Below are 26,084 nucleotides of genomic sequence, written 5' to 3' on the forward strand. Positions count from 1 at the left end.
GACGATTGTGTAAAGATAATAAATCTTATTGTACATGACATAACTGTTGTTATCATAATTAAAATTACTACTGTTTATTTTCAGAGCACGGGTCAGAATGTGAAATTGACGGTTGTCTACAGGCCCCAGGAATACAACAAATTTGAGGCTCGCATCAATGAGTTAAAACAAAGTCACACACTCCTAAGAACATCGCAAAAACGTTCTTTGTACGTGAGGTGAGTAATTTGTATTTTATCCACGTGTTTGCCACTTGTGTCTTATTGAATATTTATAGATAATTGTAAACAGTGTCTGTATAACAATGAGAATGCAATCAGTGTAACATTCACAACAATTTAAGTTAATATTCCTGCTTCGTTATATCTAATTATGTAACTAAGAATCAATAAATACAGAATGAGTCATTAAAATTCGAGACCATGTTAAACTTTGTTAATTACTTTTGAAATTAATAAGAAAAACATTTAGATAACTAAGGCTGGGTTGCTCCATCTTACTTTAACTTAAATAAAAGTCAAAAATATGTTAAATTCCATACAAAAACACCCGTTATCTTTATAGTTACGGTTAAAGTTAGATGGTGCAACTCAGCCTAAAAATTAGGTTTATATTGTCGTGCTAGAGTTTGCGTCGCATCAAATATGATGCAATATACAATTATACGAATCCTATACATACACATTTGCACTTAAACTGGGTTGTAATATTATTTGTATCTTTTTACAGAGCACTGTTCGACTACGACCCAGTCAAAGACGATGGCCTACCCTCAAGAGGACTTCCATTCCGCTATGGGGACATCCTACACGTCACCAATGCTTCTGACGATGAGTGGTGGCAAGCTAGGTAAGAAAATAATATCGTAAAATTTATTTTATAAATACGGGTGAGGCACATAATATAGCTCGTAGAAATGATGGCTGTTGCGGCAGAAAAGTTCTAGATGGGCCGGTAGACGTATTATGAGCAGGCCCCCCAATTGGTGGACCGACGATCTGATGAAGGTCGTGGGAGGTGCCTGAATGCGGGCGGCGCAGTACGGTCATTGCGGAAATCTTTAGGGAAGATGAATAATTATTCCATAGTAATTTGACAAAAACTATACTCGTATTTCCTTTACGATGCTGTTGTTATTGATAATAAATAAATAACATCAGTTATGTTATTGACCTTAACTCTCCAAACTAGTCAGGCGTCGTGCCAGCATATTTCATACTCTATTCTATTGTGCTCTCTCGACGTCATATTCAGTTGTTAATGCCCAGTGATGTACTAGGTCACGTAAAATGCTCATATGATTTATACACATTCTATAAACATCCATAATTTATTGTATAAAATGCTTGTGATTATTTCACGAACTCACTGCTTCAGGTAGTGTCGTAGTTCATAAATGAGTTATACTTTTCTTTATACCTTTTCACTTTTAGTTTTCGTCTGCCTGTCCCTTCCAGGCATAGGTATTATCTGTTCCTCATTACATTGCAAGAAAGGACAAGATCAATAGTTGTAGAGTAACAGTCAACTTATTATAAAACTCCAACTAAATGTGTAACTTTACGTTGATTTTATAAGGTCTCATAATGATGGTAAGGGTCATTGAAACGTAAGACGTTTGCAGAAGTTAGAAAGTGTTCATTTGGATAATGTGGGCATAATGTGGTCAATGGCTTTGACAATAAATTATTGACTTTTATAAACAGTATTTCTTACCTTTCTCCATACATAATAAAGCCTTATTTACTTCCAGACGTCTCGACAAGACGGAGGCGGACGCGATCGGTATTATTCCTTCAAAGCGTCGCTGGGAGCGAAAGCAGCGAGCGCGCGACCGCCAAGTCAAGTTCCAAGGGCAAGGCACTCCGGTTAGCACTGTAAGTTCAGTAAGTTGTACTTTATTCTCTAAACCTTTATGTAGTACTACTAGACTGGCTTTAAAACAGATATATTGCTCAATTAGTTGCAGATAGGTATACTCAACGCTCAAAAACTTCTATGTAGTGGAAGTGTAGATGAGCTGTTTTAAAATGTGATATCGCTTACTACGTTGTTGATAAGTATTATTAACTCTTAGAGCATCGCCGTTCTCGAATGGTGACGGAAATACATATCGCCCATTTGCGACGACACTGTGACATCTCGAAATATACGATTTTTTGTTTTACCGAAATTCTGAACCGCGATCCTGCGTTCTTTTATCTCCAAAAACAGGGTATTTGTTACTCCAAAAACAACAATACTATGAGAGAAAGAGACAAAATATTACGTTATAGCGCTGGCTCGTTCGGCGATCTAGTTGGCTTCGATACTGTGACAGTTCAGTTGCCACCTGCGCTTTGAGATGTGAGGTGCTCTGCGTTTTTAAGAAAAACGTGACATCTCGAGGATACCGCGGTATTGATGACAAAGGCAAGTTTTTAAAATATTTTTATTTTATTCGACAATGTGGCACGTCATACTTATCACAATGTTCTTCTAAAACAAAAAGCAAAGTAAAAGAGAAATTATTTATATGTCACGTTATTCTTGTAAGAAAATCGAAGTATCATCGGGACATCTTAACTAGTAACGTTGTAGATGATGAAAATTTTTCCTATATTGGAATTATGTTGTAGGTCATTTGATGTTGTTCTGTTATTGCAGAATGAATGTTATTGAAATTGAATGGTATATCTACTTGTCACGTTGTATACGCTAATCAGTAATACTAAACTCCAGATATCATTACAGATGGGGACTAGCAATGCAAAAAAGCAAAGGTTAACATTTGTGGCGATGCACTGCCTGAAGGAATTCCACAACCTAATCCGATAACATGACTAACAGCGCTATGCGAGCGCTGTTAAAGGGTCTCTTTGAGCTACAATAACGTCGGAACTAATAAGAGTAGATGTAGACTGATAAACATAGATTCGTTTTGAAGAATAGTTCAAATACTAGTAATACAGTGCAAATAAAACATGCTTATACGACTGTCTGTTTTTACAGACACAACAAGCAAAATATTTTATATTATCATACGATAGCCTTAGATTAGCTGAATCTAAGACGATAGCTAACAAAATTATCTATTAGTAGAAGTATGCTAGAATAGCAATGCGTTGGATGACCCCAGATATTTATTTATTTATTATTATGTAATTATTCGATGTTACTTAGCTGTATTGGCTATGTTTTGCTTTCTGCAAAAAAGGTATTTTAATGTTTCAATATAATTACAAATCATCAGCAATTGACGGAATTTTATTGCTTATTGCCCAAATATACTTTGGCGGGCGCAACATTGTTTTGTATAATAATATTGCAATATAACAATTTCAGAAAAACTACGCCAATAAAATGGCTACATTATTTATAAATAGTGGTTGTTATTTTTCACTATTAATACATTAAATATCTTTTATAAATTTAATTTTAAATAAGTATAAAAAATTAAAACACCCTAAAAGGTACCAAAATGTCGCTTTTTTGCCATTTTATTCGCCTACATACATACATACATACATACTTAGTACAGTTTCTCTTACTGTGTGTTTTTTAGTAGATTACGAGATTTTACTTTTGAGAGTTTTTCGTTTATTTTGATAAGCATTAGTTTTTAGAATAAGAAAACTTAATGTGAGCTTAAATATTGTATGTATACAACTGCCCGTCTACTTAGATAATATTTTTATAAGTGCAATTTAACATAGCAAAGCGAAATATTCGCCTGTTCCAATAATTACCTCATTTTTACTGATTGTAATGTTATTAAAATATTTAAAAAAATTTCAAGATCAACGTTTTATCTAAATAATGACTTATATAAATATATTTTTTTACATCATCTTCAACGTGACAACTGAACTTACCATCTTCAAAATATTATTTTTTACTAGAACAACGTGATAAGTTGTCTCTTTTTTTTTCAATCGCTATAATTTCATCAATTTAGACGCAAATTTATTTCTTACTATAAATATTTAAATTCTTTAATAGTTAATCTTTAAACGTTTCATACACAATTAGGTAATCCTAACCTTCTTTTAAGAGTTATGGTCATTCAAAAGTTAAAAAGTCGTTTTCTGTAAAACCACTGTTTTTGATATATCACAGTGTCGTCGCAAATGGACGATATGCTACTCTTATTTTGCGTTTCAATGTCCTATTTAAACACCATAAAATAATCCATGACTTAAGATGATTTTAGATACCGTATGGCTCAAATTCGCCTTATTTAGAGTGTATTTAAATTAACTAACAAATCTCAATATTACAGAGCCAGTCAACGTTAGAAAGGAAAAAGAAGACGCTATCCTTCAGCAGAAAGTTCCCCTTCATGAAGAGCCGGGAGGACGGCAAATCCGAAGACGGTTCAGATCAAGAACGTAAGTAATACCACTCCATTTATATAACTAACTACATTGTCACGTTCACATAAGTACACAAGCGCTTATATTTAAAGTATAATTACATATGGACTAACTTACAGTATAGTATAATTTCAATTCATTCAAAATAAAACGTGAATAACACTCATGAATATACAATCCACAGAGGCGTCTGTGTCAACATAACACAAACCGTCGCTTTCATACTGCCGAGCACACGGCATATTAATAAAATAATTTTGTTACAGCTTTCATGCTTTGCTACACGCAAGAGGATGCAAACGCGGACGGTAAGTGCACACCCTGTATTCTTAAATTCTTATTACATTCGCTATTTTGCTGTTTACTGTACGTAGGTCATTACATTACGCAGTTTTTTTTCATGCGGCTGCTAATAACCACTGTATTCAGAGTTAGGTGTTTTATATCGGAGCTATCTGCTTGTCTAACCACAGTACTATGTCTCACGGACGTAGGAAATTGCGCTCTATACTTACCAGGTATCTGTGCTTGACATATCGCGTCTATGTGGGTAGGCTAACACCATTATCCGATGATAATATAGATACTGTACCAAGAGTGTTCGTGCTACCTCATCATTTAAAAGTATTAAAGTACATATATTGAAAATGTTACCATGTTTAGATTTTAATTAAGTTTCTGACCACAATGAACCCAGTATGTAGTCGATATCTCCCCCGTGTATTCATTCCCATACAAACTGTATCGGATATGTGTGAGTAAATGATTACCGCTTGTAGTGTATATGAAGAAGCATGGTGATGCCTATTTATATAGGTTTAGAATATTATCCAGTATCAGCATAAAATGTCGCTTGTTGGATAATATGATGTGGGCGACTCGATGACAAGCTATGTAAATCATTACTATGTGTGTTAGATAGTTCTAATTTTATTTTGTCAAAGCCTCTAATGCCTCACAACTCTGTTTCGTTAAATCTTAGTTTTCAAAAATATCTCTCTTAATTTTTAATCCGGTCTTTAATAGTCATTTATTTCGTATTATTTTCTTAAATCTAAATTTTTCGATTAGTCGAAATGTCAATAGAGTAGTAATTTACTTTAACTTTGAATAACACTTGCAATGAGAAAAAATAAAATTGGGCATTTTACACCACCAAGTTTTGAAGTTTTGAGTGCGAGGTACCTACTAAAGTATGATCTCACACTCGAAAATTAGTAGGTTCCAACACTTCCAACGAACATTTTTCGAGAAAAAGTTACATCGCCACCAAAAAACCATACATTCTTCATACCTCTTTATACTAATGTTTTCCTAACACAGATGAATGGTGTACAATGGCCTTTTGTCAGTGCCTTCTTTATGTAGGGAACAAGGTTGTGAGGCGACAGCTTAGGCGATATGAGTTGGTGTTCCACGTGTAGTATATGTTGACTATGAATGGGTCGCAGCGAGCACACGGTATGGTTTGGAACACATTCGGCCGCCGTCTCGTGCTTCTAGTTGCCTTCCGTGCCAACGTATGTTAACATCCATCTGTTATCAACGATACAGTATTTTTATTTGCTCTTTATGTTCTCAAGCGCTATTCATGATTGTAGCGAGCTGCTAACGAACCGTGACCGCTAACGAACATCCACGCGGGAACGTTGTACCTTCTCCATTATGTCACCCCCTGTCGTTCATTACTGAGTTATTGCCAGTTCCGCGTCCATCGACGGACCGCATCCACATCGCAGAATATTTTATAAATTTATGTAACGTTAATTTTTCTACGTGTAGGGGAAATCTTGTATCGAGTGGAACTTCCCATGATGGAGGAGATAACGCTCATTTATCTCGAGGACGAGAGTAAGTTTTGGGAGTGAGGCGTAGCTTGCGAGTGCCGTAGCCGATACCTTACCTCCCGCATTCTGGTTATGATCATCAATTAGAAACGTAGTTTTCATTTCAATAACACTCCAGTTTTATAATTATTTGTCATACTTTCTTTATGTTCAGTCGTTTTTAATTCATACAACGCGTCGATTCTAATAGCTCTGCGCACTCGAAAGTTATCATCGAGCTCACGAAAGTTTGGATCATGTTTCAAAATTGTGTATCACACGCGCTGACCCGGCCCGGGCGCGGCGATGTCCGGCGGCGGCACTGGAAGCACTCGGCAGCACCGCACGCCTCGCCACTAGGCGCCACTAGTCGCCACTAGTCGCCACGCATGCCGGCGTCCGACTCACGACCTCACGACATACTTCATACGAGCTTGTTTTCAGTTTTCAGAACGCTGTGCTGGTTTATTTTTAGTTAGTTTTGTCGCTTCGGATGTTTAGTGGGGAGCTGTTACTTTACCGCATAGCAGACCGCTGGTATACTGTGTACATTCGCTTATTACACGTTTTTGTTCTAAAGCATTGTACAGCTACCGCCGGATTCGAGTAATCGTCGGGCCGCACTCCAGTACGTTTTGATATGACAGAATAGTTGCGGATGCGCGTCAGCGATTACTTGATTCTGGCTCACATTAAAGATGGACGTTGTAATAGTTTGTAAAGCATGTGATATCCAAGAACATCGTGCTAGCTTTTAGAGGCAGATAAATAACTTAGATTGTAATATTGACACTAAAGTAAAAGTACAAAATAGTTTCTTGTTAGAATTTTATAATTTACGTACACCATAGATGATTGACCTTGCAATCGTAAAGTTGCTTGCATTACTATTGTGACTTAGTATTATTTTCTTTATTGTAAAATTTGTATTCTTATGATATAATTAAACATTTGTAATATTAGCACAAATTACTGAAGAGTTGTCTACATTATTAGGTATAGCGTGCGCTATATTTTACCGTTCACTTATTCGAGTGGCTATACAAAGCTTTGCCATCGAACGAATAATAGTCCACATTAACTGAATGCTCTTTGGTGTTCACTTTGTACAAATAGCATAACCAGGTAACGATAGCACTAAGACTGCACGCTGATAGAATGTTGGGCACTCATCGCACCTAGTTGACGAGTTTCATATACATTTAATGCAAACGGTAGCGGGTTCTGTGAATTCTTTAATGACAAGTCTCAGAAAATTCCATAGACATATCAGTCATAGAGCAGAGAGATGATTAGTTTAGAGGTCACTGAGTGAGCGATGTAAATAGAAGTGATAGATGCATTATGTGGTGGTTTGCAGGCCAAGACGAGACTGTGTTGTCGTATGAGACGGTCCAGCAGTTGACGATCAGTTACACGCGGCCCGTGATCATTCTGGGCCCGCTCAAGGACAGGATAAACGATGACCTGATATCCGAGTTCCCTGACAAGTTCGGCAGCTGCGTACCACGTGAGTATCCGTATTTGTAAAATCCCAATTCACAAATCTCTTTTGAACTTTACAAAATCTATTATTAATATTATTTCAGACTATAGAACTCTGCGCGCAGAGAAAAATTTCAATTTTGCAAACAAATAAAGTTGAATAGCTTTCACACCTAATTGTCTAATATCTCCATATTTATGTTCACTTACTTTAATTGCAAAGTTAAAAGATCATTGTTAGATGTTTTCCGTATTTGTAGTATAATAAAATCCCTATACCCTGTCCTCAAAAAAAAAACTCCCAGATTTTTTAGGGAAACCCGATAAAAACTAGCAACCCAATAAACTCGTGTTTCCAGACACGACGCGGCCGCGACGCGACTACGAAGTAGACGGGCGCGATTACCACTTCGTCGCGAGCCGGGAGCAGATGGAGCGCGACATACAGAACCATCTGTTCATCGAGGCCGGCCAGTACAACGACAACCTGTACGGGACGTCAGTGGCCTCAGTCCGGGAAGTCGCCGAGAAGGTAAATAACTAGTTGCGGTTCAGTTACTTTCATTTTGAGGTAGAAGATAGACTATCTTAGGTAGTTACAATTCCATGTCTTCCTAGAAAGTGTGACATGCGGTGCAGCACGTAATCGGAATCTATCGATAGTTTGAAAACTGTTTATCGATATCCTGAATAGAGAAACATGGGTCTCAACGCGACATTTTGAAATGAGTTACATATGAAATGTATGTACTCAAGGTTTGACGTTTCGGCTGCTCCGTGTTTCTCTATTTTAGTTGAAATGGAACGCGAAGTTTAAAATCTGATATCATTAATAGTTTTGATATCACTATCGACAGTTACGCAACACTATTCAACGAAAAAATGCAGCGTCTTATCTGTGTAATGTTTAATCTTTTAACCTGCAAGGACGAGAAACCATCAAAATGAGTATTTTATGTTTGTTCCAGGGCAAGCATTGCATTTTGGACGTTAGCGGGAACGCCATCAAAAGACTGCAGGTGGCGCAACTGTATCCCATTGCCATATTTATAAAACCAAAGAGCGTAGAGTCAATAATGTAAGTATAATTACTTCATGTGTTATTATTATACAGCTATCTAAAGTTTATTTACCTGACGGTGGATATTTTTTCAACAGGGAAATGAATAAGCGAATGACCGAAGAACAAGCGAAGAAAACTTACGAACGCGCCCTAAAAATGGAGCAGGAATTTGCTGAATATTTCACTGGTATGTATTCAAAGCAGTTACATGACTTCTCATGCTCATACAGAAACTAAATTATGAAAGTCGCCCTGATCATGTCGTAAAATTTTTCATTTAGCACTTTATTTTTCCAAAACAAAACCACGGGGCGTTAACATTAATCACGTGACATATACAATGTTCCATTCCCTGACACAACACTATAGTGTGCCGATAGGCTTCCCTAACCTAGCCAGACTACCCTACCACAGTGGTTCTTAACCGGTGGTCCGCGGACCACTGGTGGTCCCTGGAGGCATTCCAAGTGGTCCGCGAAGACATCGTAAGAAACAATTGATGTGACGCGATGAGTCAACACAACGCAAACGGCGCACAGTAGGCGAGAAATCGACCTCCGCTTTCATAGGTTTTAAAAAAAGTATTCTTATTCTCAAAATGACCTTACCTATACACCCACGAAGTTTGTCTAACCTTCCGTGGTCCCTGACAAGACAGAAATTTGGTAAAATGGTCCCTCATGACTTAAAGGTTAAGAACCACTGCCCTACCAGCAGCATTATCCAGATTAGCCATCTGCAGGCATAAAAGGCAGTTCAGTAGGTGAATTCAAATGACGTAACACACATTCTACAATCTATTAGAGATGGGTTATACTAGGTAAATTTGATACTAAGTGCACCTATTCCTAGTATTTATTAATACTCGATCCAAATACCTATTCCACCTAGTATGTAGTAATTTAGCATACTTGACGCAACTAGTGTGGACTAATCCACGTAATATGACTTTAAAATACATTTTTTTAAAGATACAACCGTAGTATGCATAATGCAATTTCAAATTGAATAATAATTCCTCCCTTCATACATTAACAGGCATAGGACTGTCAACTTAAAAGTTGGCGTATTTAAAAGATATCAATTTCATAAAAATATTTACATATTTTTTCTTATTTACATGAATATGGTTTGACTACGTTTGTGTGCGTTTGCTTCATCACGCTCAAATTTGTTTGGTCAGACAGAGACGGAGTGAATCTTTACGTTCGCACATAAGCTTAGCGAGAAATACTAGGTGCGCGTAATACACGACTACGGATTACGCAATAATAACCTCTATTACTTTGATGGTAGGGTCGGAAATCGTGTAATTTATAAAATACTAGGTGGATCAAGTATTTAAAAAATTGGAACAGGTGCCGCATAGTACTGTAAAATACCTAGTGTGTGGATCTGTTCTAGTAAATACGTCTCATCTCTACAATCTATAACTCGTTCCGTTTGCAGCGGTGGTGACGGGCGACACGCCTGAGGAGATCTACGCGAAGGTGAAGACGGTGATAACGGCGGAGAGCGGGCCCTCAGTGTGGGTGCCGCGCCGCGAGCCGCTGTGAGCCCGTGCCATACCGCGACTGAACTACCTTTATAGTGCCTCCAGTTCACGCGTCCCTGGGCCCACTCTGTGAAACGGTACCCGTATGTGACAACACTACCCAGGGACATACATTTTTTTTAGAACCCTCGCTCTTAGACAAGAAATTTTGTAGATTAGGGGCATACTCCGTCCCTGGGTACGCAAATCACTGCCTTAGACAGCGAGAGGCAAAGTACGGATGTCGAGTCACGGAGTAGACCCGATTTGTTACCACTGCACCCGCGAGTAGGGCGGAAGACTCGTGATCCCTGCGTCCTATAGGAGCAATATCGCTGATTAGTAACGCGTGTACTTAGGATTGCGCTAGCCAGTCATTTTTATGTCATAAAATTTATAGTCACAAATCTAATGTTTAAAACTATTCGGGTGTGTTATTTACATCGTCTTTTTTACTCTAATAAGGTTAATGAAGGTTTAAAGTTCACAAAACTTCGCCTTAAATTAGACCTGATATTAACTGCGCTCGTCATCTCTTTCTAACACTTCATTAGATAACAGAGATAGCATGCATTTGGCCACGCCTACACGGAGGGTGGTGAACTGGCGCGACCTTTAGATGTTACGTGTTCAGCTTGGAAGTACCCAGTCGTCTTCCGCCCTGCCCGCCGATAGTGACCCGGTAGCGCGCGTAAGTCGGTCACAAGTAGACTAGGCGACATAAGCAATATCGTTGGTAGCGAGCGGTGCGCGCCCGCTCGTTAGATAGTCATGTGATGTTAAGGAGTCGACTTATTTATTAAATCAGATTTTACTAAATAAACGCTTGATAGACACCCTATCCGAGTTTGTTTAGCTTAAGAGATTATTTGAACTTCTAAACTTAATGTAAATTTTCACATGTGAAATTGTTGACCAGAAAGATATTATTACGCATTCACTGTAGATGCTTTACGTTTAATGTGCAAATATTATCTAGTGGCGGCCGTATGCGATGTACCTATTATTTTAATTATTTGTCACGATCCACTATTGTGCTTCAATTAACTATGTAAATTTATTGTATATTGAATAAATTTAAAAAATGATATAATTCATGTTAATTTACTCAGGTTGCTAGATACATTTTGAATCTTCGTCAGCATTAAGAGTTTAATATTATATACGAATAGTGAAGTTATCGTATGTGACGAATCACGGTGCACCGGTGATGTATTTGCTAATATACCTACCTACTAGTTGTATATTGTATGACGCTGCGTAGCCGGACCCACCTGACGCATTGCTAGGCTAAGACACAGTGGACAGCACATCAACCTGTAATATAATATCGAATTTCCTCAATCTAGTTTGACCCTTATAATTAAGACATAGAGTTCCAAATTGATTAAGGAAATTCGTCATTTTGTTTTAGGTTGACGTGCTTTCGACCGTACATATTCAGGATTATTTGCTCAAGCGGCAATCTATATCGTAACCATTGAATCTCATGACATGTTCTGCACACCGATATCCCCTTGACACGTTAGATGAGGTGCAAAGTTGTTTGTTGATCATTTTTATAGTAAGCAATTGTGTTATATGGTGTGAAATGTCTCACCAATTTAATAGTGTTTGACATTTATTTATTGAGAATTTTATTTTCTTACGGAATAATGAGAGTGCCCATCTGCAAATATGGCGCTAGACGCGAGCATGTAAAGCTTAAGATTGTGTATTGCTGTTACATCAAGTTATTCTTTTTAGTGCATACCCAAATAAATATTATTTGTCACATTTTATTGCTGTTCTTCAATATAAATAAACTTATTATGTACTTAATTTTATAGTGGTTTTATGCACTTTTTATTAAAGATGATTTGTGTAAAGCGTTTATATGTACTTAAAATAATAATGAAAGTTGCAAGGGTAGTCTGAAATTATGTTGTGTTTTAATTATCTTATGCATGACAACAATTATTTTGAATAATAGGCAAATTTGCTAGGTCTGGAATCACGACTAGCTTGACTTAACTTACAATCCAAGTAAATGAGGTAGGTACCAAAGATTTTTTAGACATACAAAATGACCTATATCGTCATATTATTGTTTTGGTCGATTTATTTTTATTGGAAAACAATATAAGTATCTAATAAGCTGGTTGTGATTCTTAGACTAAATTTTAATTGTGTAAATAATATTATTAATTTTGTTTAAGTTTATACACTTGTGTATTAACAATATTTTATTGAGAATGGTTTATTTTAATAGCTATTTATTTTATTGTCTAAGTAGGTACCTTATTTAATTAATCGAGCGTGTTAATCTGTGTATATTTAAGTGTAATTAATGTATTTTTATCTAGTTAACTTTTAACACACCAGAATACCCATATTTGCAGATGTACAGTGTTTATGAGTTAGTGATGTTCAATAGAATAGTTTGAATAAAATTATTTACGTTGAAAATTCTATTGTTGTTTCTTTACATCTTCCTTTTATTTTTAAGGCAAAGTAGGCCAGCCAGCCTGAAATCGAATTCAGTCTGAGAAAGCAGAAATTAAAACGTACTTAGCATACCCAATAAACGTACGGCACTACAAGAGTTAACTTTATGCTGATTTCAAAAATTTCCTTTGAAATGTGTGGCCAATTTCGAAAAAACAATAGGGGGTCGCCCCCCTCCCCGAGGGTTAATAATCCCAATGTCGTCACCATTTGGGGGCAACTGGGAATTAATTTGCAATGTCCCAGACTCCCTCTCACCAAATAGATGAACAAATTATATAAATAACGCCATCTAGTCCTAAACTAACTTGTACTTTACCAGGCTATAAATGTATTTGTTTATTAATTTTCTTGAACACCAGACCATTACAAACATTTTAACACATTTAATAGTTCATATGCACATAGCATACACACAAATGTTTGTACTGTGCAGGAATCGAACCCGCGATCGACATCTAGCATAGTGCATATACAGTGTCCCAAAAAGTGTCATGCCGAAGCCCAGAAGTAGAGCATCACTAGGGCTATCCAAATCACCCCCGTGTATGTTCCGCAATTTTTGAGTTTTCGGGTTGATTGTTTTTTCTGTGCTTAGGCACTTTTGGTCAGTGGCGCGAATAGTCAAGTTACATGCCTGATTTTTTTATTATTATTAGATGAATACTAGGCCTAGCTGATTCAGAAGTAGGTATTTAACATCCATAACACGAATGCTGTTAACTAAAATCCTGTATGTTGTAAAAAAATCATAACCCGAAAAAACTGTCAAGTCACGATGATTTGGATATAGCCCTAGTGATGCTCTACCTCTGGGCTTCGGCTTGACACTAAATTTTGAGACATCCTGTATACCATGAGTTTACGTTAGGAGTGCTCGCTAGCGAGTGCGTCAGAGTTACTAACTGAACTAATGAAACTTTATTAGTATCAGTAGTCCGGTTAACGATGTTAAAAACAAAAATAACACAAAAAGTATTATGAAACGATTCTTTTAATAGTGAAAAAGGATTTGTAACTTAAGTAAAAGCTGTTTTTCTTAGCGAAAAATCTTATTTCTATGGTTTCTTCCACCACTAACAGAACTACAGATAGTCTCATTAGTTCGGTTAGACGTCATAACCGTACTAATGAAACTTTATAAGTATCAGTAGTCCGGGACCGGACAAAACAACCATACTACTAAGACTAGAGGGCACACCTAACATAAACTCATGGTAAGCACACAGATATGAAAACCGTATGGAAATTATTTTTATTGTTTTTGAGTTTTATAAAAAAAATCTGATCATGATGACTGTTTATAGACTTAGGTAGTCATCAAATAGCTCTTTGCCAAGTAAATAAAACAAATATTTAAGATGTTATCAAAATTCCTTATATTTCATCCATAACAACAGTTGTTTTTTCAGAAACATAAAGACCGTCTAAGAATTTTCGGATATCCTTGTTCTTGACGGTGGTTGACTGTTGGATGAGAGCTGCAGAGCTGGAGACATCTTCCAATGAGTTTCCTTCGATGATCAGCTCATCTTTTTGTTTGGGTGAGTTGACGACGGTCACACCAGGTGCCATCTTTACCCTTCTGATGTATTTCTCACCAAGGAAGTTACGGATTTCAATGATTGAGTTGCCTTCAGTGGTTACACAGTTGATGGGGAAGTGAGCGTATACTGCACGCATCTTGTACTGGAAACCCTTGGTCACACCTATAACAATAAACAATAAAATTTAAAGTAGGTATAAAATAAGGTCCTGCGCTGCCCGCATCCAGGCTCTTCCCGCGACCTTCACCAGATCGTCGGTCCACCTAGTAGGAGGCCTGCCCACGCTACGTCTTCCAGCCCGTGGTCGCCACTCGAGAACTTTCCTGCCCCAACGGCCACCGTCTCTACGAGCTATGTGCCCCGCCATAGCGCATGGAGCGCAGGACCGTTCATTGTGGAAAACCTTGGGGGAGGCCTTTGTCCAGCAGTGGACGTCATTTGGCTGAAAATGAACGAACGAACGAATGATAAAATAAGGAAAAACTCAAATGTAACATGTTATTCCTCATAAACTAATCTTGACATGGAGTACTGATATAAGTAAAAAAAATTCAATAGACTAAACATAGCTTAGTCCTATCACTACAAACTCAAGTAATATTTGTCAGTTTTTCACTACTTGCAGGTTGCATAGTTTGAACAATAAGTTAATGTAAGTAACAAATCGACTAGATATTAGTGATAGAATGGTCTACTTATTTATTTATTTCTATTTACATGGAGTTACAACAATCAATCAATGTTCCCAATAGATTGTTACAGAACTGTTTTAAAAGCACTAGAAGATACAGCTATTTTCATACAGAACAGTGTTAGAAAACAGGCATAATTTATTTTCTGGGAAAGTTTCAAAGACATTTCCCTTTGTTTGTTTCAGCCAAATGACATCCACTGCTAGACAAAGGCCTCACCCAAGGTTTTCCAAAATGAACTGATTTGCCTTGCACACAAAAATAATTTATCTCTAAGGATATGCCCAAAGTTAAGTAGTGGAATTAATAGTCTTTCACACATGGGTACTACAATAAAGATGCCCCAACAGTACCACAAATATAAACTATGTATACTCATACTACTAGAAGTAAATAGTGTTTAAATAATCATGTTTTGTTACATAAATCAGCATAACCTGAATATTAGTGTGCTATTTAAACAATAGCTTCCAACTTCGACCTAGGTTTATTGGTTATAATAGCACCTAACCTAGGTACTAAAAATGAGTTTTGTTTGGCAACTGAAATAGGGCAAAAGGGGCGTCACATCAGTTCATAGGCAAAGTATCTTGTACATTATAACTAAAAACTGTTCAGATAAGTCTCCTATACCATAGAACTTGGAATTCACTGTGGTTCACTGGTTATGTTTGTAGCTTCTTACCTTTGATCATGTTTTCAACGTGTGAGCAGACTGTCCTGACAGCAGCGAGCTCTTTCTTTGAGCCGAACCATTTCTCTACTTTGAGGAGCCGTGGATTCACCATGCGAATGTCCACAGCCAAGTGCTTGAAGTTCCTTTTCAACACACCGCGCGGGCCTTTCACTGTCACCAGCCGCGACTTAACGTGAACTGTGAGCCCATCAGGGATCTTCACCTTTTGGTTAGCAACGATTTGCTTCATGGTGAGGCCTAAAAATACAAAATAGTAAGGTTCTGTTGATTGATAGCTAACCTTTAAGTTTGACAACTTGGAAATAAACTTAGGAAGGATTATTTACAGAAATATAAATTAACACTGTAGTGAAACAATATCAATCGCACTGTGTAGTAACTAAATCATCAATATTTTACTATTTTCATACGATTAACATGGATTTTTTCAAAACAAAATCACCTACTTTCTTTGACACAAGAAGCCGGAAAAGGCTGAGAAATGTTGCCAGTAAATAAAAATGATGGAAATCAAGATTCCGTTCAGAAATATTGAAATAACCTAATTTTTAAAATATGTTATAACGATATTTTTAACATTTTAGTTACGAATTTAAAAAATGGTTATTGGTTTCACTGACGTGTGATTGATTTTGAATAAGCTCTTTAGATTACTGAAAAATTTAGTATTCATTAGAAAGAAAGAAAAAATATTTATTTGTTACTACGATTTGGTACCATTACTCAGACTTTTCATTTCAAAAATGTATTATGGGGCACAGTCTTTTTAAAACTATTCATTAAAAACACAAGATTTCTGAAATCTATAAGCGATTTTCAGCCCACAATGCGGAGCGTGATGCAGTGTGGTAACTACCTTAATAACGGTATTAAAATGCTACTACAGCTGTTAGCTGTCAATGTCATTGATTGTCAAAATTATAACCTTAAAATTTATTGATTGTTTTGCAGTGTATAAATACACAAAATTCTAATTAATTGAAATAAAAAGCTACAATTATGTTCTTTAAATTAATACTTCAAACCGAGTTAAGGTTGTGCCAGCGTACATTTGCTAAAGGTACTTACATTTTCAGTCTGAATAAATATAACCTCTGAAACCAATAGAATTCAGTTTTAAAATACTAATTTCAGGTTTGAGCTCCAAGCCTGCATGGGATATTGTAACTGGCGTATGTATTGAGAGGCTGCCAGTGGTGACACCACCACTAAATGAAATGCAAAAGAAATACAAGGAAATGTTGTATGCCATGGAAGTTGAGAAAAGTTATAAGTCTGACCATGAAGTTAGACATGACAATGATAAGTTAGTACTGTCTTTAGCTATTTTTATTATATGAATTTAGACTCAGGTAAAAGCGTCTAGAAATAAAAATGCTTAAGAGTTTTTGGTTTAAAAGCGTAAAAGAAATATGGGCTGGGCTTATGTATGTCCTTATTGAACATACATATGTTTGGGCTTGAAAAATTAAAAGGAATTAAAAGTTGGAGGCTCTCATAGAGCCTACCTGAAATATTCATTACTCTCATTTTCATGTCTCAATGAAATTTATTATTTTCCTTACAGAATACAAGCAGAACTAATTAAAAATGAATCGATTGATGTAGACTTAGATGCAGTAAGCAAGATCACAGCCCAGGACTTTGAAGATGCAGCTAACGAAGAGTTTGCACAATTTAAGTTTGCTGATATTGAAACAGGTACATGATATTTTTTCACATAAGCTCTAACACCACTTACACATTGTTTAATTTTGTTGGATTATCTAGCTCTGCATTATACTACTATTGATCCTATCTGTGGTCAATGGTAGTGGTTTGTTACTCAATTTTTAAGTTAAGATTTAATACATAAGCCCTCAATGTAACTACATATTTGTTGTCCCAAATAAAGAGAGAAAAAAAAATGCAATTTCAATCAATATTTATTATTCAGTAGCAAACATAAGTTACATTTTTATTATTTTGCACAGTATTGACTAGAATTTCTTATCATTCCAGAAGCAGACAAAAAAGGAGATAAGACATCACTAGAGAGGTGCCTACAAAGACATTTGGTTCTAGTAACTGAGCTTGAGCTTGGTAAAGACAAGAAAAACATGTTGCCTCAAGGAAAATGGGCACAGGGAGAAACCTTGAGGCAGGTAGGTGTTTATTCAGATGCATCAATCAGAGTACATCATAATTGAAGGATTAATCTAACTTTTTAAAATCTGGAAAATTTTGAAATAAAGTAATATTATCTCACTTTATAATGTGATGATATAGCAGTCAGGGTCTTTACAAATGAACAAAAACAAAGTCCTATAATGCTAGGTTCCATTCACTTAGATCTCAGTCTTAATGATCCATAATAAATTATGTTTCAGTCAACAAAACTCATAATTGGTCAATACCACTTTTGACTGCAAAAAATATTTTATTTTATTTTTATTTTATTTGTACAAAAAACACATACAGAGTACAATCAACAAGGTACATTTACAACCAACAATAAATACAGTTTTAATCTAGATTGTAATCCAAAAAAGTGTTTCTGACATGTTCAACAAGGTATGTTTAATAAAATTGGATTTTAATAAAATTGCATACTTTGTACAATTGGTGCGGACAAGGCATACTTATTGGCATAATTAGTCAAAAGTGGTTTTGACTAATGAGTTTTGACTGTAACAGATACACTAAAAAAGCCATTTCTCGTTTATTTTAAAAATGTCTGCTTATATTATCCCTTCTAACTAATATTAATTTATAATTCCAGACTGCTGAAAGGATAGTCTCCGAACACTGTGGCTCAGAACTAAAAGTGCAGTTCGTTTCCAACGCACCCTGTGGTTTCTACAAATATAAATACCCTTCAGAAATTGATGGAAAAGTTGGAGCTAAGGTAAGCTATGGGGTTATCATCCATTAGAAACAGGATTATGTTTCAGTTAAAATAGGAATGTAGTGTGTTTAGTTATTTAGAATAGAATACCTACACCTAGTAGATTATGATTTTTGATAGTATCTTAAAACTATGTTCGTTTTTGTGATGGAACAGTACATATTTAATTCACTGAGTAGTGTTGTATCGTCATCACAGATATGAAAATATGCCACCAATATTCAAGTTAAAAAAAAATGTTGTTATAAATATTTTTACAGTGTTTTTTTATTTTATTTACAGGTATTCTTTTATTACGCCAATTACAAAAGCGGTAAGCTAACAAATAAAGCGAAAGCGAACTGGCTCACGCGCACTGAACTAATGGATACGCTGCCCGATAAGTATAAGAAATCAGTACACGAGTTTTTGATTGAAGAAACATTTTAGTTTGTAATTAAATAGTTCGTCGTAATAAATTAATTAAGTAGTTACAGCGTGGATTTATTTACACTTGCACATCGGCTGGGCTTCGATTTAGTGCGTTATATCTATCACAGATGGCGCTGTATACTATTACCCTCTTCTCGAAATCAATAGTGGATTTATTGAATGGTTTGATTTTTAACCGACTTCTACAAAAAAAGGAGGTTCTCAATTCGGTTGGTATGTTTTTTACTTTTATTATTAAATTATTTAAGTCATAAGGACACTCAAAATTAATAATAATTTAGGTGTCATGATGAGTATCATGGGTTATATTTTTGTAAAGGTTTTAAGAGTAGCTACTAATTATTTTAAAATCGTACATCTTACGCGAGCTGTTACTTACACGATTGCGAAATCCTTTGACAAACAGCGGACTGGTCCTTGACATTGAGTGACACTCATTATAGCTTTGATAAAAGTTTCAAAATCCATTGAGACAATATTTGGTAGGTTGAGGTGCTGCCGACTGTCCTCAACAGCACGAGCGATAAATCCGAGACAGTCATACTTATTCATAAAAGTTCCCATAAAGTGGCCATTTGCACCGCTAAAGTGGGAAATTGTTTATGTAGATTCAGCATATTACGAAGCAATATTATGATTAGATGTAAAGTTCCTGAAATTAAATTATTGACTTAAAATTATCATACCAAATCCGGTTCCTGGTGCGGAGAAAGCCGTCAGAGTTATGATTTGAACTGCCATTAAAACTTGTTATTACATTTAAAATCTCAAGTGCGCAGTTTCATTTCTCTCATTTACTCAGAAATATTGTTAGCGGGAATCCTGCGCGCGCGCTTAGCTGTAAGCCATCGAAATAGAAATTTATTCAAACAACGGGCGTGATTTACGGGTAAACAATTTTCAGTTCCCGAACTTTCCAGGTGTTAACCAGCGGGCCAAAAATGATCCTTAGGAGTGGTTTAATAAAATCCGTATTTGTTCGCCTTTTTTAAGTGAGTATGGCTACTAAATTGCAGCTCACGTGTGGTCTTTATTGGTTGGTGTATAGAGTCTTAATTGGTCTGCGTTTAGCCACGGATGGATCACGTTTGACTGCACTCTTCAAGGCTTCTCGGTTCTGTGCCTGTTTACAAACAGCGCGAGCTGTTTTTCGTTTGTTGTTACATGAAATAATTTTACATGAGAAGTAAATACAGTTATTTAACTGGTACGGATGAATCAGCGTGGCTTTGTTGCCGGATTTTTGGCAGCATACACGTCGGCTGGATACACGTGCTTGTAAAAATATACACACGAACGTTCAAACTCGAAACAGGTTTGTTTGTAAAACGCTAATTGGATAATAATAAACAATGTTATAACAATGTTAAAAACATGTTTCGCTATCGAGAGTAATGTTATGTAGGTACTAACCCAGTTACCTACATTCAGTAGATGGACTTAACGTAACAATCGCAAGTCGATAGGGTATTAGATTTCATCATTATTGAAATTGCTACTATAACTTATACAGGGTGTCTCAAAATTAACACGTCGTACTGACTCTGGACTCTGAAGGTAGATAGGCCTACGTATAGCTACGACTCGTCGAAGAGGCATTAATTCTTTTTTAATTTAAAGCTCATGAAACTTTTTTATGGACGTAATTGGACTTGTTCGATGCGTCTTAGTGCCATCTACCTTTGATTGGTCTACTGACTTACTATTTTTCTCTCATGAAATAATTTGCCAGGGAAGAAATTTCACAAATTTTTCACTGATATTCAACTTTTAATTAGTCTGAAATTAATTATTGTTAAACTCTGCCAACCTGTATCTTACACCTGTGCACAACGTGACATCTTCATCATACGTTACAAATAAGTAAAGAAATGTATTTAGCATTAAGTATTATGTTATCAAGTCGTAAATCATACGTCACAAATAAAATTAAAACATAAACAATAACACAAAAAGAAATGATTTTCATCGAAAGCCTTAACATGGCGTGACGCTAAGTACCTACAAAGCGATAAAGTTTTTATAAATAATGCCAATAACATTAATCTATCCGTTACTCGGAATGTAAGGCGGAGGACACACGCGATGCGCTGGAATGGGCACCGCGGCAGCCTCGCCGTACGGGATAGGCACCTGCTGCTCGGTACTGTGGACTGTGGAAGAGGCTTTTGCAATACCTCAAATATATCTATGTTTATATTCATAAAAATACACACCCCGGTTTCTGAATTGATATTTTTGCTTGAGTGTGCTCATTTTCTAGGTACTTGATTATGAATTTGACTATACTGTCGTCATCATACCTCCGGTTTTCATATTGTAGAGTTCATACTTAAAATCTCAATTCAGGAGCTGGGGGATTGAGTGCTTGACTGTACGTATTATAAAAGTCAGTGTCGGTCTTAGCCCTCAAGGTAACTGCTTATTTAGACCCTGATTGTCTTTGTTGAAATACTTATCATGTGATATTTAGGCAAAATCGGGCCCCCTGAACCCATTTTTCATCTAAGTTCTTACTCTAAAATCGTTAGTGGGTCGTACATTTCCTTAATTTAGTTTCATGTCCATAACTCCATCGTTATCACATTAAAGTAGTCAAGACGTTACTGGGCGACATTTACAAGGAAGAACTCGCTGAATCCAGACATTTTCATTTTGAAATCGGCCGGAATCTATGCCTGAATTAAAATCTGGTCTTAGGCATCGCTTCAGATAAGCATAAGCCTGTATTACATGTGATAAGTACCTACTGAAGCATAATAATTTAAGCGCCAAAAATGTTTCTTTTCGAGAAGCCTTCTCCATGTTTCCCCTTACGCAGCCTACGAGCCGCGGGGGGCGCGCGGTCCCGTACTATCTATAATTGATAAAATTCTCAACACGCCGAACTATTTCTTTCTTCCCAACATTCCCCAATTTTATGGAATGACTAATATTTACTGGACGGAATTTTCGTAGGCGGGTAATGATTTTGTTTCAATTAATTACGATGTCAATGGTTACACACTCACTCATCTTATGATATTTATGTTGTAGTTTCGTTTTTTATTTATTTAGCCTATGTAGGTATTCCCAAGATGTGGGGAGGCTATGGATTCTAGAGTAACTTTTTTGGTTATTCCTGATTCACTTATTTAAATCAACTTCAATCAAACTGATATCTTATAGAATGAAGGTATGATCAGGTCTAAAGGTAAAGATGATCCTAAATTTAATTAAGATTAAGCACATCTTAAAATCGACTGTAGACTCAAATTACATAATACTTAGTGCTGTTACCAGTACTGCATTCATCTAGATTATTCTTGATGAATGAACGAAAAATGTAATTAGTAAACTGTTAAATTATCCCTTTTAATATTTACGACTCTACATTTTGCAGCGTGCACATAATTCAACTGATTTCTGGATTCTTTCGTTGCAAACTGATGGAAGTTTACATATGAACACACACCTACATGCAGCCCTTTTAAAGATCCGAAAATTAGTTGTTTTATCTCAATCAGTCCATTAAAACAACGGTTATTAGAGCGGAGGAGGTCTCGCTTTGTTTAATGGCCGCCCGTCTAGGCGAGCTAAAAAACCCTCCCGACAGAATTCACATAATCTGCGTCAACTTAGATAAAACGGGTAATAGAAACTGAGTGGACCATTGTTCCCGATTTAATGGACCACCGGCTGATACGTGGCGGCATCCACGCAAAAACAAACGGCATCGAAAAAAGAATACGAAAAACCTATTTCGCCATTGAGGTAGACAGCCGAGGAATTTCGTCAAAGTATTTTATCTTCGGCTTTCACAGTTCCACGGCAGTGTTGAATTATTGAGACAAACTTATCGACGAAACTTGAGGCGCCTCGGAATAGTTCGGCACTTGAAACAGATCTGAAAAGATAATACTTTAAAACGAGTGGCCATTTAGATTACATTTCAATATTGGCGCTTCTTGAAACTTCTCTCATTGACGTCCAGCTAATTGTCGTTGCACTTCTTAGACAAAGTACCGTAAGACCCCTGTGTAGATTACGACATACCTTAGATAAAAGTGGTCGACCACCAAGTGTCTGGTGAGCGAGATAATGCGAGCGAAGAATGTGACCGTGCGTAGTTCAACCGTTCCCTGGAACTGTGCCCGAGAGTCAAAGGAGCTAGGCTGTTATCACCGCCGATAGGATTGTCTGAATGAGGACTATGGGTGTAACTGTAAATTTGCGCTTTTTCTCCAAAGATAAGATTGACCGCTCCTCGCAACATATACTTAGGTTCAACAAAGGGCCCATTGTCGTACAGAAGCGGTTTGCTACAAAAGCGTGTGAGTGCGCACTTAACCCTTAGGACATGGGAATTTTGGAGTGCTTCCCATAATAAAAATGAAAGGCTACCGCATTCATATTGTGTGTAAGCATAGGTTTTTTCTTTGAGAAAATGAACCTACTGTTTCTTCTGTAGCACTTACTTTCTTTTGAAAAAGATAACATTAAGTTTTTGTATAAAATTAAAGAGCTTCATGCAAATATTCGTGAAAGGCCATGATACAATAAATAAGAACACGTATGAATAAAACCTAAAAAAGACACGGTGGCTGATGATAATGATCCTATGATTGGATGCAAAATAATGGCTGTATAGCTTAGCTTTTAGGAATTAGTTTTGCGCATCGTCACGTAACTTAAAGTTGAAGCTTGCAATATATTATCACTTATGCATTAATAAGAGTAGGTATAGGTATTCAGTGCGCTGGTGGGAGCTGGTAGGGCCGGAGCCGGAATGCGTCGGCGCGGGCGCGGCTGCCAGGTGGGCCCCATTAGCAGCGGCCAGGCTCGAGCGGCCGCTCTTCATCTTTATGATAATTATTTTCTGTTTGTTTTCGACGAAGAATCGACCCGCCTCGCCGACGAGCGCTTCTCAGAACCAACCTCCATTGTGGTAAATTAAAGCCGCCCGGACCCCTGCCACGACGAGAGATAATTCGACAGGATGCCGCATATTATTAATTGCACTATGACTTGTGGAAATGGAGCTTCGAGTTTAGTGAGTCATTCATCCTGGATCCGACGCTACCCGCTCGCGTGGGAACGTGTAATGTCCATGATTTACACCCACTCACATTTTATGAGCTTTTAACGTTTGACGGAAAATACATATAGGACTCCACCTCTTTTTATTTAAATTCGATTCGTGGATAAAGTCCAATTTACAGGCGCTTACGCGAATCTATTAAGTTCTGCAGAAGTAAAGCGATAAATTTCCAATTAACTGCATCGCCAGATGAGCTGGGCCGGTGGACGCTGAGCGATCGGTTCGTTAACTAGAGTTTAACAAGGTAATAAATAGGGGGTACGGCCAGACATCGGTGACCAATAAAAAGAGAACCGTAAATAAGCCGAATGCCGCAATAAAAAAGGGGAACCTCATAATGTTTACAATCTTGTGGCTTTATTCACTTTGTGTTCCAATTTCATGCTAAATCGAGCGGATAAAATCATCTTTTATCAGGCAGACTCACCGTCTCGCAGTGGCCCTGCCTCCCGCCGGCCCGTCTGACCCGCGCCGCCATTAAATACAGATCTAACATCATGCCTGAATGAAGCATAACGCGTTGAAAGGACCAATTTATGATAATTCAATTTGTGGGAGACCAAATGGAACATTTTATGTTTACTATAAATTCTATAAAAGCTCTTAACGCTCCGTGGAATAAAAACTTTTACGACTTTATATGGACTCTACTCGGTTTGAGATACCTTCACTCCTCGTGTATGTAAATTACTTTGTATGTTGTTATGTATTTTGTTAAAGCGCATTGGAAATGTTTATATAGTTGCTGATACTTTTCAGCATGTTTTACAACCTATGTTTGAAGATGTAATCAAGGTACATCTTCATAAAGTATTCTTGGACATGTTAAGTATGAATTACACCATCACAACTCTATACTTGAACGCAATGAACCGGCAATGCGATATTCGTTCTGTTAATCTTTATAGCGAGCAAAACGCTTAATAGGATGATATCTATGTCGTTTCCGTAATAAAAGGTCTCTGGAAAAACTGTAATCACATACGAACTGAGGCATAACTCTAGGAACGCGATACTTACATACCATCAGTGCAATGAAGGGTAAAAGCCCTTACATACTCGGTGAACGGGACACTGACGGAGTGAAAACTTATTTCTTCATTAAGTTTACGGTTTTTATAACAGTTGTAAGATTATAAATTGTCACTTAGTAAGCAATGAATGATTTGAATTTGATTAATAAAAATCATACTTTTAAAAAAAAGGTAATCTTACTGAAATATTTTGTACGCTTGTATTTTTTGTCTTGGGTATTCGGTACCGAAAATTATTTCGCTCCATAAATGTTTGACTAATTTTATATTTAAAATGGGCAAACTACCTAGTAGAAATTAATAATTTATACTGGTTTGAGTCAGTCAATCAAATTGTTATTTTCATCTTTTTATTCAGAAATACCTTCAAGGCAGATATGTGTTTAACATAATGTAAGTATTTCACGTGAGCTTTTTTAGAGCGCCTCGGGTGAGATACGAACTAACCCTTGCACATTTTCTTAGTTTGGGGTTCCGAACAACGTTTGAGTAAACAAAAAATAATATGGTCTTGGAATTTTAAACAAAATCTAATATTTTCAGTAGGTAAGTAGGTAGGTACTTAAAATTTTGGTGGCCTAGGTTTTTTAAGTAGTACCTACTTCCCTAGGTAATTGAGGTAAATAAAAATTCCCATTTCTCTAAATTAATCGTGTTATACATTTAACTACGAAAACAAAGAGGTAATTAGGTGAAAATAATAAAAACAGAACCCTGTTATGCAATAAATCATGCACTTGACCATAGTTTTTATACTAACACAAAATTGAGCAGAAAAAATATCCTGAAAATGCTTTTTTTAAAACTAATCTTGTATATAGTGTTCTTGCCAAGTTTAGAGCAAAATTAGTACTTTGAAAATAGAAATTTGAACTTTTGAAATTAAAAAATCGTCTTTAGCGATGTAACATCAATAACCCTACATTATTCGAAAATGAAAACGCGTATCATCACTTCTCATGCAT

At 36.5% G+C, this 26,084-nt stretch overlaps 3 protein-coding genes across 15 annotated transcripts in view; 2 read left to right on the top strand and 1 right to left on the bottom strand.

Annotated features, from left to right (window-relative positions):
• LOC135072598 (disks large 1 tumor suppressor protein) overlaps nt 1–12,714 on the top strand; it is a 33,655-nt gene extending 20,941 nt beyond the window's left edge. For 8 of the 12 annotated variants that reach the window (XM_063966572.1, XM_063966573.1, XM_063966577.1 and 5 more), the window contains 11 exons: nt 85–218; nt 730–849; nt 1,754–1,886; nt 4,262–4,370; nt 4,622–4,663; nt 6,138–6,206; nt 7,542–7,691; nt 8,026–8,198; nt 8,635–8,744; nt 8,825–8,916; nt 10,179–12,714. In XM_063966572.1, the coding sequence (XP_063822642.1) occupies nt 85–218; nt 730–849; nt 1,754–1,886; nt 4,262–4,370; nt 4,622–4,663; nt 6,138–6,206; nt 7,542–7,691; nt 8,026–8,198; nt 8,635–8,744; nt 8,825–8,916; nt 10,179–10,285 (1,239 nt within the window). In that variant the 3' untranslated portion in view covers nt 10,286–12,714. The remainder of the gene's footprint in view (nt 1–84; nt 219–729; nt 850–1,753; nt 1,887–4,261; nt 4,371–4,621; nt 4,664–6,137; nt 6,207–7,541; nt 7,692–8,025; nt 8,199–8,634; nt 8,745–8,824; nt 8,917–10,178) is intronic. The other 4 variants (XM_063966574.1, XM_063966575.1, XM_063966576.1 and 1 more) reach the window with 2 other exon arrangements.
• Nucleotides 12,715–14,105: 1,391 nt separating this feature from the next.
• Nucleotides 14,106–16,241, bottom strand: LOC135072600 (large ribosomal subunit protein uL6). 2 transcript variants are annotated; one of them, XM_063966584.1, is made up of 3 exons: nt 16,133–16,241; nt 15,675–15,923; nt 14,106–14,459 (listed from the first exon to the last, which is right to left on the bottom strand). In XM_063966584.1, exons 2-3 carry the CDS (start codon nt 15,913–15,915, stop codon nt 14,128–14,130), a joined length of 573 nt encoding a protein of 190 aa, XP_063822654.1. In that variant the 5' UTR covers nt 15,916–15,923; nt 16,133–16,241; the 3' UTR covers nt 14,106–14,127. The 2 variants fall into 2 exon arrangements, with proteins under 2 accessions (XP_063822654.1, XP_063822655.1); XM_063966585.1 differs by lacking the exon at nt 16,133–16,241 and adding an exon at nt 16,013–16,119.
• A 357-nt stretch (nt 16,242–16,598) lies between these two features.
• On the top strand, nt 16,599–19,046 carry LOC135072954 (large ribosomal subunit protein mL46). The gene is made up of 6 exons (XM_063966962.1): nt 16,599–16,746; nt 16,821–16,992; nt 17,254–17,387; nt 17,688–17,830; nt 18,448–18,573; nt 18,856–19,046. Exons 1-6 carry the CDS (start codon nt 16,686–16,688, stop codon nt 19,000–19,002), a joined length of 783 nt encoding a protein of 260 aa, XP_063823032.1. The 5' UTR covers nt 16,599–16,685; the 3' UTR covers nt 19,003–19,046.
• The last annotated feature ends 7,038 nt before the right edge of the window (nt 19,047–26,084 follow it).

The sequence above is a fragment of the Ostrinia nubilalis genome, chromosome 6, assembly GCF_963855985.1.
Source record: "Ostrinia nubilalis chromosome 6, ilOstNubi1.1, whole genome shotgun sequence".
Lineage (NCBI taxonomy): Eukaryota > Metazoa > Arthropoda > Insecta > Lepidoptera > Crambidae > Ostrinia > Ostrinia nubilalis.

Coding starts and splice junctions, on each gene's coding strand:
- LOC135072600 (XM_063966584.1), bottom strand. CDS start 15,915: ATGAAGCAAATCGTTGCTAACCAAAAGGTGAAGATCCCTGATGGGCTC. Junction 14,460..15,674: donor CGTTGAAAACATGATCAAAG/GTAAGAAGCTAC, acceptor TTATTGTTATAG/GTGTGACCAAGGGTTTCCAG.
- LOC135072954 (XM_063966962.1), top strand. CDS start 16,686: ATGTTCTTTAAATTAATACTTCAAACCGAGTTAAGGTTGTGCCAGCGT. Junction 16,747..16,820: donor CCAGCGTACATTTGCTAAAG/GTACTTACATTT, acceptor TACTAATTTCAG/GTTTGAGCTCCAAGCCTGCA. Junction 17,831..18,447: donor AGGGAGAAACCTTGAGGCAG/GTAGGTGTTTAT, acceptor TTATAATTCCAG/ACTGCTGAAAGGATAGTCTC.